The sequence below is a fragment of the Muscardinus avellanarius genome (genome assembly GCF_963383645.1).
Source record: "Muscardinus avellanarius genome assembly, chromosome: 21".
NCBI classification, from domain to species: domain Eukaryota; kingdom Metazoa; phylum Chordata; class Mammalia; order Rodentia; family Gliridae; genus Muscardinus; species Muscardinus avellanarius.
In genome coordinates this window covers 4,849,473-4,866,160 of record NC_137807.1, presented here as the reverse complement: position 1 = coordinate 4,866,160, position 16,688 = coordinate 4,849,473, and the positions used below count along the sequence as shown (strand labels likewise).

The following is a 16,688-nucleotide window of genomic DNA, read 5'->3' as shown; positions in this document are numbered from 1 at the left end:
GGGAATGGGGTCACCACATGGTCAGGAGGTCCAGGCTGGGCTCTGTTCTGCTGGCCGTTCCCTATTCAGACAACTTGGAGAAATGCCACGCTGTTCTTGACTATGGTCGGGGTTGGGGGTTGCTGATAGTAGTCCTCTATCTCTCCTCCCCCACAGAAGGTGCTGGAAGCTTCTAATGATTAAAAACCCAGCAAATACCAACACAGCTGAAGGTATATAGAAAAGCATTAAAGTCACAACTTAAAGAATAGATGAATTGGCCTTGTTTCTAAAAAAAAAAGTCACCTAATGAACAGAATATAATTTATATTTCACTTAGAAAAAATATACCACGTGATCCTCAGCAATAAACATTAAATAAAAGTCAAATGTCAGTCGAGGACACAGAAGAAAAAAGATCGTAACCTATTAAAATGCAAAATCTCAAGAGGCAACCGATATTGAGAAATGTCTCTTCCCTGGGTCCCCAGTCAACATAGGCTATCCTCAGAAGGGGGCTGTCCAATTAGACTGGAAAGTGTCTCTACGCCCCACATCCATACTTTGCTCCTTAATTAATAAGAAATACAAACATATTAGGATCTCTTTTTTACTTGTCTTTTTGCTTTTTAAACAAATGATTTTTTTTTTGGTAGCTTGTCTGCATGACATTTTGACTCCTCAAACAACCTCCCTGATTCCGCCCGTGTGGTTTGGTATTCCCAGCTTTTCCCCTGGAACCAGAGGAATTGACTTTTTGAAATTCCACCATCACCAACTGCTAAAAATCAACAACAACCACAAACCCCTTGATACAAAAATGTCCTTCCCTGCTTTAAAACTTCCAGCTGGTCTTCATGGAGCCCAGCGCTCCCTCTGCCCCACTCGGGCTCATTTCTGAACCCAGAATCTACCGTGTTGCTGAAGGAAGGCTTCTGGGCTGGGTCCTGGGGCCCGAGGGCCTACACTTTCTCTTGGAATTTCTCCAGATAGTCTCTAAGTTCCTTGGGGGTGCCCGCATCCATCTCTTGGCACACCCATTTGATGTCTTCTTCGTTGCTGCCCAGGATGGAGTTCACGGTGGGGCAGCCGTCGTCGGACGGGATGGTGGTAAAGGTGGCAAATTTCACCTTCTTCCTCTTGGCGGTGGGCGAGTGTGGGGGCTCCTGCTTGGACCCCTTGCCCCGGCCGCCCCCGGAGTCCGCTGGCCTGTGGATCTGGCCGTGCACCTGCTTCTGGGAACCACTGTTGAGCAGTACGTGGTTGCTTTCACAGCTGCCGAGCCCGCGGTCTATGATGGTGGTGTGCTCGTCCTGGGGGGGCGGCGACGGGTCCCCCATGTTCTCCAGGAGCTCCGCCTCGTTGCCGAGCCACACCCAGTCGTGAGAATGAGACATGGAAGCCTGGCCTTCCAGGGGAACTTGCTTATGTCTGTACTTGAGGGCAAAGGCAGCGCAGTTGATCAGGAAGACCAGGATAGCCAGGCAGAAAACCCCCAGGAGGGCGTACATGCCGATCTCCAGGTCGCTCAGACCCCGGGGCGCCTGCACCAGGCCATTCTCCTCCAGCCCGCCGCCCGCCTCGGGGAGGTCCACGGGCGCCGGGAAGTTGGTGAAGTCAATGGGGATGTTCTGTAGTGGCGCCTCTCCGGCCAGCCTGGCCCCGTCCAGCTGATTGCTTTTCAGTACCTTGTTGTCCAGCAGCGACTTGGCCGTGGTGGTCGCCCTGCGCAGGGCTCCCTCCTCGCGTTCTCCAGAAGAGCTGCCCTGGACGCGCCCATCCTGGCCTCTCTGCCGACGGTCACTGGTGTGGTTTTTTATCTCGTCCTCAAGGCTGTCCCCTGTGGGGCTGTGGTCGGTGTCGCTCTGTCCGAACTTGACCACGATGTTACCGGTGCCCACGGCCAGCACGCTCTTGCGTTTGGATTTCTGGCAGACCTCTGCGATGGTCATGTCCACTCGGATCAGCAGGCCCTGCCCTTCCCCTTCGGCTGCCACGATGGGCCACTGCGGGGCGCGCGCCTGAGGGACAGACACCACGGCCTCGTCCAAGGAGGTGGCAGCCACAGAGAAGTCCTTGGTGTCGTAGATTTCCAGAGGGGTCACTGAGCCATCGCTGAACTGTAGCCAAGTGCTGACCATGGCTTCCTGGGGGGACAGAGGTCATTAGACCCACCATGGAGAAACCCTCCTTTTAAAGCAATATCCCCTAAAATAAGGAACAGGACCTAAATTCAGACCCGGTAGCTGATTAATATGGAGGAGAAGATAGGTTTTATACCAAGGTCAGAAAAAATCAGCCAAGTGTGATGGTGTACGCCTGTCATCCCAGTACTTGGGAGGCTGAGATGGGAGGATTGCAGGTTTGAGGCCAGCCTTAACAACTTAGCAAGACTCTCAGTAACCTAGCAAGACCCTGTTTCAAAACTGATAATAAAAAGGGGCTGAGGTGTAGCTTAGAGGTTGAATCCCCAGTATCAAAAAATAAATAAATAAAAAGAATTAAATACAGAAGAAAAATCATGTTAGTCTAAAGTAGAACAGCTCCAGCAAGATCCTTACCAGGGAGTCAAAGTGACTGTCCTCCAGGAGAGATCCTTGCTGCCCGAGTGCCCTGGGTCTTGACGGGTATGAAAAAGGCTGACGGGGACAGAGAGCAGCTGGACGGCTCTCGGAGCCGAGGGCATGGGGAGGAAGCTCCCCTGTCACGCATGGTAGTGCACACCTGTAATCTGCAATCTCAGCACTCAGGAGACAGACAGGAGGACTGCAGGTTGAAGGACACAGGGAGCGTCTCAGCAGCCTAGTGACACCCACTTCAAAACGAAGTCTAAACAGGTCTGGGGTAGCGCTTGGAGGTGGAATGCACTTGGGTTCAGTCTCTAGGTCCAAAATGAAGGAGGGGAGGAGGAGGAGGGGAGGAGGAGGAGGAGGAGGAGGAGGAAGAGGAGGAGGAAGAGGAGGAGGAGGAGGAGGAGGTGGAGGAGAAAGAGGAGGTGGAGGAGGAAGAGGAGGAAGAGGAGGAGGAGGAGGAGGAGGGAGAGGAGGAGGAGGAGGAAGAGGAGGAAGAGGAGGAAGAGGAGGAGGAGGAGGAGGAAGAGGAGGAAGAGGAGGAGGAGGAGGAGGAGGAGGAAGAGGAGGAGGAAGAGGAGGAGGAGGAGGAGGAAGAGGAGGAGGAGGAGGAGGAGGAGGAGGGAGAGGAGGAGGAGGAGGAGGAGGGAGAGGAGGAGGAGGAGGAGGGAGAGGAGGAGGAGGAAGAGGAGGAAGAGGAGGAGGAGGAGGAGGAGGAGGGAGAGGAGGAGGAGGAGGAGGAGGAGGAAGAGGAGGAGGAAGAGGAGGAGGAGGAAGAGGAGGAGGAGGAAGAGGAGGAGGAGGAGGGAGAGGAGGAGGAGGAGGAGGAAGAGGAGGAAGAGGAGGAGGAAGAGGAGGAGGAGGGAGAGGAGGAGGAGGGAGAGGAGGAGGAGGAGAAGGAGGAGGAGAATTTTAATGGTACAGTGAGGTCACATGGTGGTTTCACTCCCAGTCTTCTGAGGAACCACCATACTGATCTCCACAGGGGTTGTACTAATTTACAGTTTCACTAACAGGCTGTGAGAGTTCTCTTTCGCCGAATCCTCACCAATATTTATTATTACATGTTTTCTTGATGATTGTCACTCTCACTAGAGTGAGATGGAATCTTAGTGCAGTTTTGATTTGCATTTCTCTGATTGCTAAGGATGTCAAACTTTTTGAAACTGTATTTATTGGCCATTTGTATTTCTGTGTGTGTGTGTGTGTGTGTGTGTGTGTGTGTGTGTGCGTGCACGCGCGCACATGCACGCGCTAGAGAATTGAACTCTGGGGAAATTTTACCTCCAAGCTACACCTCCAGCCCTACTTTTTAATTCTTTATTTTGAAATAGGGTCTCACTAAATACTGAGGCTGGCCACAAACCTGTGATCCTCCCGTCTCAGCCTCCCAAGTACTGGGGTTACAAGTGTGCACCGCCAGGCCCTGCTAAGGCCATTTGCACTTCTAAAGTCAGAATCCTAGAGAGATGGATGCAGACCCATGTTTGTAACAGCATAATTTGCAATAGCCAAGTTATGGAGCCGTGTGGGTGTTCATCAACAGCTGAGCGGGTAAAGAAAATGTGGTCTCTACACACAGTGACGTTTCACTCCGCCATAAAGAAGAACAAAACCATATGATCTGTAGGAAAAGGTAGGAACTAGAGACTGCTATGCTGAGGGAGACCAGCCAGACTCAGAAAATCAAGGGATGTGTGTTTTTTCTCATATGTGAAAGCGAGAGAGAGAGAGAGAGAGAGAGAGAGAGAGAGAGAGAGAGAGAGAAAGGATGCTTATTAAAATTAGGACATCCAGTGCCACATACACACACAAACAAGAAAAAGAAAATCTGAAAGAAGAGAAAGAAAATATCACAGACATAAACAAGGTGGTCAGCTTTCCACACTCCAAGGACTGAGATAAAATACTATTAATGGTGTGTGAGTTCATTGTGACCCGACTTTTCATCTTGAATTAATTTTTCTTCACATACTCTAGCTGGAGACGAAAGTTAACATAACACGAGTCTGCCCCCCCCGCCCCGAAAAGCAGACACTGAATTCAACTCTCCGAACACCTCGGCTTGCCAAAGCCCACCTCCCTCAGCACTGCGAGTGATGGAGCCCAAGTCCTTCCGCTAGGTCATGACAGTGAGGCCGGAGCACAGAGCTTTATGGGGAGACACCAACATGGTTCCCCCAAGATGAGAAATTTCAAATGACTTGTAATAACACGTGTCTGCCAGTGATTTAGACCTTTCTCCTTTCAAGACACGTGCCTGAAAATCGTGTGAGCTACATCCATAAATCCACCAAGTCAGTCCCGGCTTCCAATTACTGTCGGCAGATGAAGACAGATGGGCGATGTCACATGGGGGTGGTGGCCTCGCCCCGTGCCAGCGAGGTCGCTGTGCCAATCGTCCACCCTAATGAATAACCCAGTCTCAGCAAATAGCTTTTAGCATCCTCCTTTCTCTCCCTTTCTCTCTTCTGCTCCTTTTAGTCTGCTCTTTACAAACTAGAAAGCGCCATGCCAATTTCTTGCCCCAGGAGAGAAGGGCAGACAAGCCCATGCTGCGGACCAGACATAGCCGAACATATGGCAGTTGCTCCTGTTGGTACCCTGGGGCAAAGCCAGGCAGCGAGGGTTTCCTGGTGGCAGGCAGAGTTTGTAGAATGGTGTTCAAGGACGTCCTGATGGGATTCCCAGAAGCTGGGTATGTAATGTGAGTGGTGTTATTTATATGATAGAGTGGACCGTTATAAAGGGACAGCTTCCTGGACTAGCTAGTGGGATGGGCAGTGGTATCATATGAGTCCTCGACGGCAGAGAGCTCTGCCTGGTGGCAGGGGAAGGCCAGAGAGCCGAGAAGCAGGGGATGGACGCCATGTACTGCTGCTGCTGCTGAAGGCAATGGAGTTGAAAACGATGCCGTGGCTGTCGGGAGCTGAGAGAGGCCTCCAGACAAAAACACACCTGGCCAGTGTCCACTGAGCACCTACTGTGCGACACAGAGATGGCTGCGGAGGATGCCTGAGCAGAGTGCCCGTCCCCTAGCATTTTGTATTCCACAGAGGAGAAACAAAACTCGGGAGCAAGCGCATGCATTAGTGATTATTTCAGAGAATAATGAATGCTACAAGAGAAATAAAGCAGGGGTGGGGGGAGAGAGGCAGATCTAGGCAGGGCAGAGAGGAAAAACATTTATAGGCAAAGGTATCATAGCTGGGTATAAAAATCAGATGGTGTTGCACTTGGGAGTGAGCCCGAGTGGCGTGTTCCAGACTAAAGGAAGAGCAAGGGCAGAACCCCAGAGAGGCTCAGGGAAAGGGAGGTGACTGGAAGGATATGGTGGGAGAGAATGAGAACTCGGGGGAGAATGTCAGGGCCAGGCAGAGCCCCACCATGGAAGGATTTGTGGGCTGTCAAGGGAATAATGTGGCCTCTTTAGATCAATGAGAATCACCAGGTTAGTTATAGACAGAGGAAGATACAATACGATTCATGGTTTTGGAGGCTGGCTGTCCTATGTGGTCTACAGGAGATAGACAAAGAGAGGAGGAGGAGGAGGAGGAGGAGGAGGAGGAGGAGGAGGAGGAGGAGGAGGACAGAACTCTGGCCTGGTTCTGAAGTATCATGGCCAAGATGCAGGCTTCAGTCTGCAGAACTTTACCTTGCTCTAGACTGTGGTTCGGCTTACCTGCCCTGCTCCTCCCTCCTCTCTCCTCCCGTCCTTCTGCTGAAGCTGGTGAATGCCTGGCCCTGCTCCCTCCACTCTGGCACCCGGGCCCTACCTGCTTGGGGGTGCGCAGCAGCTCCTCGGCGGTGGCCACGGCCGTGATGGCCTTGCCGTGCTCCACGGTGGGGTAGAAGGTGACCGACAGACCCGCCACAAGCTGGATGGCCAGTTCCGTCACGGATACTTTGTCATCCAACACAGTTACTGTCTTCTCTGCCAGGATGGAGTCAGACAGGGGAGATAGCACCTGTGGAGTGGGAGGGACACAAGGACAATCCATCACACGCATTTCCAGACACGGGAGCTTTCCTAGCAATGCCTTTTTTTGTCCCCAGCAGGCTCAAGTTCCAGAACACACAGACTGAAGGAGTCATGTGCCGACTTCACCACAAACACTGGCTCCTACTATCCCCTAGTGACATTTAGAGAGTCAATCCCCCTCCACCACACTTCAGTTCTATCAAAAAATTAGAATAAATACTATAGTCTACCATGTCTCTAAAAGAGAATAGGCCCTCCTGTTTAGATGAGGTTTCCTGAACATCTCATCCATATGCAGCCGTTGAGAACAGGGCCTTGCAGATGCCAGAAAGGAGGCTGGGCCGCAAAGAGCAGGTGCAGCCTACATTTCTGAGCCCCATCAAAAGCCATCACAGGGCAAGGAACTGTCCAGATGACCTTCCCACCTTGGGATGCCCCGCACCATTCCCAGCTAGCATGCCCTGCCAGGAGCACAGATACTCTGCATTCCCACTCTGTACCTGGAGGCTGGCCATTCCAACCTCCCGCCCGACCAGGATCCTGCTGTCCCGGAGCGTGGCCACGTGAGGAGGCTCCAGTTTCATGAAGTCGGCCACCAGGTGGGTGACGTCCAGCTGCCAGTCAGGACTGAGCAGGTGGCTTGGCTGGCCCCAGGGGCCGGCGCCCTCGCACACGAACTGGGTGAGGACTCGCACAGTGGCATGCTGGAACTGGAGGGCGCAGCCCCGGCCCCGCCGCTCCTCCTCCTCCTCCTCCTCGCTCTCACGTGTAGGCCTGCAGGGGAGAGGAGCAGCTCTGAGACCCCAGGAAAGGAGTCAGTGTGCCTGTCCCAGCCCCGGGGAGATGACATTCGACCAACCTCCGGGATCACTTGGGACCACCAGCTCTACGCCTGGCCCTTGTGGATGTCTGGATGCATCTTTCCCGAAGACATTTATTGGCACATTAAATGCTTAAGGGCTAATACTTACTAAACATAGACTGCTTAATAAGTAGCCATTATTGACGGGCATGGTGGCACGCACTTGTCATCCCAGCATTTGGGAGGCTGAGACTGGAGGATCGTGGTTTGCGGCCAGCCTCAGCTACTTAGTGAGGCCCTGTTCCAAAATAAAGAATAAAAGATAGGGCTGTGGGTGTTGCTCAAAGGTAGAATGCCCCTGGGTTCCATCCCCAGTATTGCAAAAAAGAAACAAAAAGTACCCATTATCTATAGATGGCTAACATTTTGACTTAAACGAACACAAATTAAATAAGTTTAAAAAACTGAACTTTAAGGGATGCGCTGGTTACGGTCCAAGAACACCATGGCTACATGTGCTGGCAGCTGTCATGTTGGACAGCACAATTCCAGAACATTCTACGGCTGCTACAGTACACTCTACTGGGCAGAGCTGTTCACACCGTTTGGACGGGCCAGGCCTCACTCTGAGCCCCCAAGTGCAGACACTTTTTAATATCGTAACATGATGAGGCAAACCTATAATTATTCTTGTGCTTAGATGAAGAAACTATGGCAGAGATGTCAGGGGAGGAGGGGATGGCTCAGGCTGAGTACACTGGTCAGTGGCAGAGCTTGGATTGAACCCCAGTGGGTCTTGTTCTGCCTCTTGTGGGCATGGAACAAGCCCATTCTCTTGGCCACTTATGACCGTGAGTTGATCGGGGGCTGTCTTCCTTGTTCAGGCCAATTTCCCTCATATGCTCTTCATAAGATGGGTTTGGCATCTCATGGTCCCAGGCACACTCCAGTTTATCCCTTAAAGGTGCTGACACCTGAAAGCCCATCAGGAAAACAGCCTCAATAATCTGGGATAAAAATTCCAGCAACCACCCTCATTGGGCAAATAGAAACAGGCTTCCTTGGGCATGAGGTCTCTGAGAAAACTAAACCCCAAATTCTTGCTCATGACAATACAGAGGCTCGCAGAATCAATTAGAGGCTCCATGCCAACAGTCATGTTCAGGATGGGTGTGGTGGTACATGCCTCAGTATCTGGGAGCCTGAGACAGGAGGATTGCAGTTCCAAGCTAGACTTGGCAAGTCAGCAAGACTCTGTTTCAAATTAAAAAAATTAAAAAGGGGAGCTCGGTTTTGTGGTGCATGCTGGTAATCCCAGTACTTGGGAGGCTGAGACAAGAGGATCGCTGTTTTGCAGCCAGCTGCAGCTACTTAGTGAGACTGTCTGCAACTTACTGAGACCTTATTTCAAAATAAAGATTAAAAAAATAGGGATGGGGTGTGCTTAGAGGTAGAGTACCCTGGAGTTCCAACCACAGTATTGCAAAAAAAAATAAAAAAAAATTTAAAAGGCTATAACTTGAAAGTAGAATATCCCTGGATTCAATATCCAATATCCTAAAGAAAAAAGAAAAAAATCCTATGTTTCAGTATAAATGCAACGAAACTTTAGCTAATAATTTGATGTGCACAGAACATTTCAAGTTTAGTGGTATTCACAAAAAAACAAAAGAGGACCCTGATGTTTTACTTGGAGAAAATATATAAAATCTCAAACTTCCCAGGGAAGGGCTAGAGATAGATATATGACTTGCCCATTGGGATATCCACTTTCAAGCCAGCGTAATCTAAGGCCAGGGGTGGCATGAGGAAAACTTGGGCTCTACACTGATCTTTCTGGAGTAGCTTGTGGTCCTGGCTGGTTACCCCAACCTCTGGCCTCTGGAGAGGCTTCTTCTCAGGACTGAGGAGATGTAACAGTTGTGAGAACTTACATTTCCCTGAGTCGTGTATGGTCTCCTGTAACATTAGACCTATAAATACATCATTTGATATCATGGCTGTGGGCATTTTTCCATCCCCGGCTCACCTCTTGCTGGTCACGATGGGGACTCTCCAACCCTTAATCTGGCTGAGCTCGGTGTCTGAGACCTCAATCTGCAGGGGCAGCCTGGGCACCCACACAGAGATGTGCAGGGGGGCACTCAGGTACTGGTATGTGAAATTCACCACCGCATCCATCTTGCCCTTTATCTCTTTGCCGTTGACAAAGACATAGTCACAGTGGTCAGATACCTGCAAAGACAGAAGAAGAGGGATGGAGAAGTTCACCGGGCCCTGCAGACCACCCATCTTCAATGGGTTTTCTTTTTCCACAAAGTATACATGATTAATTCAAGTTCTTCCCAAAGCAGAGCCTGAGATAGAGTTTGGCCGTAGTTGGTTTAATTAGGAAGTGATCCCAGGAAACAGAGGTGAAAGTAATAGTTACATGCACCAGAAATTAAACTCGATTCTGTTCTGCCATCCTAGTGGATTGAAGACCCCAAGAACAGTTGAATTATAAAGAGACAATACCTCTTGTCCTGTACAGCCAAGTTTATGGGGTGCGATTTACACGGGCCCCGTGTATCTATACTGTCTCCTAAGCTGTGACATCCTCATGGAGCAGGAGCTTTGCCAAGTAGATAGTGGATGGATATGGATGGATGGATGGATGGATGGATGAACAGATGTATAGGTGGATGGATGGGCAGATAGATGGATGGGTGGATGGATGGATGGATGGATGGACAGACTGTTGGATAGACTGATGGGTGGATGGGTGAATAGGTAGAAGGATGGATGAACAGATGGATAGACAGATAGATGGACAGATGGAAAGAGAGATAAATAGATGGACAACAGGTAGATGGAAGGGAGGATGAACACATGAACAGAGCTCTCCCTCCCTGAGGATGCCTGCCTCGGGATTTTGGGGTCGAGGGGAGAAAGGTCAAGGACTTGGGGATTGACAGGTAGTGAGTGGCTGAACTGAGCTGAAGACAAAAGGCACAAGACACAGGAAGTTAACTTGCAAGTTTCTAGAAAGCTCCCAGGCAGTGTTTTCTGACCTTTCTCAGGTCACTGGCTCCTCTGTGAACACACATAAAGCTAATCTGTGCTGCAGAAACGCACATGCACACAGTTCCGTGCTAATGAAGTCCTCACACGCCAATTCCCACACCGAATGTGCTCACTGATTTGCTTATCTGCCTCCTCCTCAGGAAGGCACGAAATCCCTTCTGGGGATTCTGTGGACCTGGCCAAATAACATCCCGTGCTGAGCAGTGCATCTTGCGATGGCTCACCCTCTCCGTTCCCCACTTCCTAGGACCACAGATGGTCACTCTGGGCCCCGGTTTCCCTCCACTCGCCATTCTGTTTGCAGGGGCAGCTGGTGAAGGCTGGGCGGAGAGATCTCTGCACATCTGCTGGGGACAGAGGCAGGGAGCAGGTGGGAGGAGATGCACGGGAGGGTCTTTTTGCTCCTGGTCGAGGGTAGTTTCAAGCTGTTCCAGCGCTGATGAAGGACGGACACCATTCTAGCTGCTGTCCCAGGCTTATCATTAGTGCTCCCGAGCTGTCCGGGACCTGGATGGGTATTACCATAATGGCCCTAGCCAGAGTGGTGTCAGTAATCACCGCTCTCTCTAATCAATGTTGTAATTTACAGACCATTGGTTTTCATATTTGTTCATTTTCTGAGCTTGGGTGGGCGGGAACCCGACCTGTCCAGAAAATATAAATAATCAAGGGGAATGCCAAAAGGCATGACGCTGTTGTACACAGCAGAGCTCCCATCGCAAGGAGTCCTGAGGGTGTCGAGAACGTCTGGGGTAGTCTCTGCCAGCAGCCATCATCTCCTAAGTGGCTGGCATCCGGTCGCGGCACCGATTCTGACAGACCTTTACACTCATTACTCTCCTGCTAGTGAGTTCAAATGTCCCCTCCTACGAGATCCCTGCCCCCAGAGTGACCGCACACAAGCTCATCTTTACCATCATACTCCCTGGTGACCCTCGTCACCTTCCCAATCCTCCACACCTACAACTGTCTCCTTTCGACACAGCGTGCAGACCCCTTGAGACAAATACCCTGCCTGCTTATTTATTGCTGCTCCCCCAATGCCTAGAAATGGCCAATCTGGGTTGAATGAGTTACGTGTGATTGATAAGAGCCCTGACAGTGTGTTGTCGAATCTCGTAGGGTTCAAGTTTTAAGGAGGGCGACGGTTGCCAACTCATCTACGTCATGTCAGCGGCCAAAAGACACGGCTTCATTTCACAGACACAGACACGTGGACAGATGTGGGCTGGACACCGCGTCATGGTTACGGGCACAGTGCTCAGGCCATTGGTTCAGAAAAACACTGACGTGCTGGCTGTCCTTTGGTCTCTGACTCACGAGACTTGTGGCTTCTGCCCGTATCCACTAAACCCACAGGTCTATATTCCAGTTTACACTGGGGTCAAATCTCAGTGCCTTCAGATTCTTGACCAAACTGAGCCATCTAAGTCCAAAGCCTCACTGGGCCCGGTGGTGTACAATGACCATCCCAGTACTCGGGAGGCTGAGACAGAAGGATCGCAGGTTCGAGACCAGCATCAGCAACTTAGTGAGACACTTAGCAACCTAGTGAGACCTATCTTTTTTTTTTTTTTTTGTGGTACTGGGGGTGGAACCAGGGGCTTTTCTACCTCCAGGCTACACTCCCAGACCTGTTTTATATTATATTTGGAAACAGGGTCTCACTAAGTTGCTGAGAGCCTCACTAAGCAGCTGAGGCTGGCTTTGAACCTGCACGATCCTCCTGTCTCAGCCTCCCAAGCGCGGGGATTACAAGCGTGCGCCACCACGCCCGGCTTAGTGAGACCTATCTTAAGAACAAAAACAAACACAAACAAAAGGGAAGGGGCCGTAGAAACATGGAGGTAGAATAACTCTGGGTTCAATCCCTAGTGCCATGATAGATAGATGATAGGTAGGTAGATAGATAGATAGATAGATAGATAGGTGGTCGATAGCTCCAAAGCCCTGCACTATTGTAGCACGGATTGATTGTGACCTCCCTTTCTTTCCATGGTGTCCCCGGGTAGCTTTGCAAATATGTTGATCCCATCAGACCAGAGTTGCAGGCTATGGAGTCCCAGGGATCACGTGTGTGCATACACACAGATACACATGCACACACACACACATACATGCACTCATACACGCACACATGCACGACAGGCACGCCTGTCCTGACACATCCCCCTGCTGCTGCTGACTCAAGGGGCTACAGTATTCTGTCAGCAGCTGAGCGTCATTGCCGGATCTGTTTCACGAGGCAATTTTCCATTTGAATACCTCTATTTCCCTAAAGATACTGATTATGTTCCTGGAAATATTAGTAATGGGCTCCTTGTCAAAACCATTTAAGAAGAACTGAGGGTTGCTGTGCGTGTATCTATGGTAAAATCTGTTTCTGGGTTCCTTTCTTTCTTTCTTTTTTTTTTTTTTTTTTGGAACTGGGAATTGAACCCAGAGGCATTCTACCTCTAAGCTACGCTCCCAGCCTGATTTTATTTCTTATTTGGAAACAGGGCCTCACGAGGTTGCTCAGAGCTTTGTTAAAGTGCCAAGGCTGGCTTTGAACCTGTGAGCCTCCTGTCTCAGCCTCCCAAGTCCTGGGATCACAAGCCTGCACAAGCATGCCCAGCTGTCTCCAGGTTCTGTTTCCCGCTGGGTTTTTGTGTCAGCCCAAGGATGGGTTTCTGCCCTCTAGAAATCATATCAGAGAGCTGGGTGTGTGGTGCACACCTGTCATCCGAGAACTTGGGAGGCTGAGATGGGAGGGTCGCAGGTTCGCGGCCAGCCTCAGCCACTTAGTGAGGCCCTCTGCAACTCAGTGAGACCCTGTTTCAAACTAGAGAATAAAAAATAGGGCTGAGGGTATAGCTCGAAGGTAGAATGCCTGTGGGTTAAATCCATAGTATCAAAAAATACAAAATCAATCAAACAACAACGACAAAAGGAAAAGACATCGGGGTTGGAGGCTCCCTTCCGCAAGGCGGATTGCATCCAGTCAGGGTTGTGTATCCTTTGACCAATGGCTCCCATGCCTCCTTCCCAGTCTTCTTCATTAAACCACTGTCCCATGCCCTGCTCCTGTGAATTCACAGAATAGGTTCAAGAGACCTATTTTACCATTTGGTGACTATAGGTAGTCACCAATTGCATTTCTGAAATGTTCTGAGTAGATTTTAAGTGTTCTCTCCCACACACAGGGGGCAAGTATGTGAGTCAATGTGAGTTGGTGTGCACGTTTGATTGGCCTGAAAGTCATGCCATAAGGCGTATATTTTCCAAAACAGGTTGCATAAGGTAAATGCATACAATTTTGATTGTCAACTAATTAGAAAAAAAAAGAAACACAGAAAGAAAGTGAGGGAGGGAGGGAGAAGGAGAGAAAGAGAAAGAAGAGAGAAAGAAAAGAGGAGGGAGGCAGGAAGAAAGGAAGGAGATGAGAAAGGGAGAGGAATAGAAAGAGAAAGAAAGGGAGGGAGGAATAGAAAGAGAAAGAAAGGGAGGGAGAAATGAAGGAAGAGAAGCCAGGCGTGGTGGCACACGCTTGTAAGCCCAGCATTTGGGAGGCTGAGACGGGAGGATTGCGATTTGCGGACAGCCTCAGCTACTTAGGGAGGCCCTTTCACCACTCGGTGAGACCCTGTTTCCAAATAAAGAATAAAAATAGGGCTGGAGGTGTAGCTCAGATGTAGAATGCCCCTGGGTTCCATGCCCAGTACCACACACACACACACACACACACACACACACACACGAAAGAAAGAAAGAAGAAAGAAAAAGAAAGGAAGGAAGAAAGAAAGGAAGGAAGGAAGGAAGGGAGAAAGAAAATTGGGAATTGGGCTGGGGGTGTACTTTGGAGGTAGAGTGCCACTGGGTTCAATCCTCAGTACTAAAAAAGGAAAAAAAATAGGTCTATGGGTGTAGCTCAGAGGTTGAATGCCCCTGGGTTCCATCCTCAGTACCACAAAACAAACAACCAAACGGAGGAAGGAAGGCAAAGGTAGGGTGAAAGAAAAGATAAAAAGGAAGGAAAAGAAAATAGAAAGAATGAAAGGAAAGAAGGAAGGAAAAGCAGGAAGACAGAAAGGAAGGGCGGCAGGAAGAAGGGAGGGAAGGTCAGCGAGCTTGGCGCAGGTCAGGAGAGGAGGAGGAGGAGCCGGAGCGCCAAGGGTCTCTGCTGGACGTGCCCCAGCGAGGCCCGGGACCTCTGCCTGCGTTTGGGTGCGGCTTCCCAGCCACCAGGAGGCCCCGGGGAAGGGCCTCTTACCTTGATAACATCTTCATCCACAGACTTGCACTCCACTGACTCAGAGACGTCCGTCACCACGCCGTTCTCCTCCACAGACACCACCCTGATGGGCACGGCTACCATCTTCCCGGTGAGAATGGCGGTGTTGAGGATTTCAGTGTCCTGCAAAAGAACCAGGCACACCGGGTCAAGGGGGACACAAGGCTCTGCTGGACGTCAGGCGGGTCTGGGAGACCCTCCCCAGTAAGCCCCAGGCTGCCCCTGTTTGGACAAAATGCCCTGTAGCTTTTCTTTTGGAACTGAGTTGACGGCACTGTTCTTTGGAACGAGTTCACAAGAATGTTCAGCTTTTAGTGTATATGTGATCATCTTCCTCATTCCTAGCAACCATCAAAGAGGGTTTGCTCTTTTTCTCTATTGCGGAGGCCGGAGTAGAAGTTATATATCAGACAGCTTCTGGTTGTAAGCAACAGAAGTGAACTGGGATTCTGAGGAGGAAGATCTCGTGATGGGTTCACGCTTTCCTCACCTTTGCAAAGGATACTCACAACCTAGCCAGGTGTGGTGGTGCACACCTGTAGTTGCAGTACTTGGGAGACGGAGACAGGAGGATTGCAGGTTAGAGGACAACCGCAGCAGCTTAGCGAGACGCTTAGAAACCTTAGCAAGACCCTGTTTCAAGCTGGGCATGGTGATACATGTCTGAATCCCAGGACTTGGGAGGCTGAGACAGGAGGCTCGCAAGTTCAAGGCCAGCCTCAGATACTTACGAAGGCTCTCAGCAACACAGTGAGACCCTGTTTCCAAATACAAAATAGAATAGAGCTGGGGGGAGGGTGTAGCTGGGAGGTAGAATGCTCCTGAGTTCAATCCCCAGGATCACCACACACACACACACACACACACACACACACACACACTCCCTGTTTTAAAACAAAAATAAATGAATAGCCTGGGCTGCACTCTGGCTCTCACAGATGCTAATAATACCATGAAAACCCACGTCCATTCCCAGGTTCATTACAGGTAACTTGCCCTGACCTCAATCCTCACACCTCCTCTCCCACAATGGCCGTGCGCTGATGGCTTCCTTAAAGAAGCTCCCTTTCTCCCTCAGGTTAATTGTGATTCCTCTCCTAATGGTCCTTGAGGTTTTACCTTTGCAAGCATGCACACGCGGACACACACACACACACACACACACACACACACACACCCGGCTCATCCTACCTCAACCCTCCATCTTTGCGAACCATATGGCACCCGCTTAAGACTGCCTGGACAGGACACACTACTCGCTGCTCATGCTGCTGGTTTTGGGGAATTAGCAGCCGGAGAAAGAACAAATGACCAAGGGGCGCGCTGGCCTCCGGGACGCGGGACACGCTGGCCTCCGGGGCGCGCTGGCCTCCGGGATGCGCTGGCCTCCCGGATGTGGGACACGCTGGCCTCTGGGGTGCACTGGCCTCCGGGGCGCCCTGGCCTCCGGGACGCCGGACGCGCTGAGCCTCATGCGGTGGCCCCGGTATCTGAACACCACCTCTGGCCGGCGGCCTCGGTGGGTGTTTATTGCTGGCGGGCTCTCAGGGTCTGCAGCCCTCATTCTGCTCTGGCTTGGACGCCGCCTTCTGCGCAGCCCTGACCACCTCTCTTAGAGCCGCCAGTTCTCTCCTTCATGGGGGATTGGGCTGCAGCGTCTCGAAAGATCTCTCCGGCTGTCAGATTCATACAACTGTCCTGCATACAGCAGGTGGAGTGTGTGAAAAGGGACAGCCAGGTGGGCTGCAAACCGTAGGTCTGATTTAAAAGAAAAAACGTTAAATACGTGTGTGTGAGCCTGTGTGTACCTGAGTGTGTGTGCTCCGGTATGTGTGTTCCTGTGCACGCCTCTGCTGAGGTGTATGCGTGTGTCTGTGTGTGCCTGGGTATGTGTGTCTGTATGCGTACACATGTATGTGTGCATGGGTGTGTGTGCTTGGGTTTGTATGCCTGTGTATGTGTGCATGAGTGTGTATACCTGCATGTGTGTGTGTGCCTGGGTATATGAATATATAT

The 16,688-nt window shown here is 50.7% G+C and overlaps 1 protein-coding gene across 1 annotated transcript in view; it reads right to left on the bottom strand.

The window, feature by feature from the left end:
- Positions 1-941: 941 nt before the first annotated feature.
- TMEM132C (transmembrane protein 132C) overlaps positions 942-16,688 on the bottom strand; it is a gene marked incomplete at both ends in the record, with an annotated part of 267,928 nt that continues 252,181 nt past the window's right edge. Inside the window, 5 exons of the mRNA XM_080717639.1 lie at positions 942-2,126; positions 6,326-6,517; positions 7,032-7,305; positions 9,363-9,568; positions 14,652-14,795. Of these exons, the coding sequence (XP_080573765.1) occupies positions 942-2,126; positions 6,326-6,517; positions 7,032-7,305; positions 9,363-9,568; positions 14,652-14,795 (2,001 nt within the window). The remainder of the gene's footprint in view (positions 2,127-6,325; positions 6,518-7,031; positions 7,306-9,362; positions 9,569-14,651; positions 14,796-16,688) is intronic.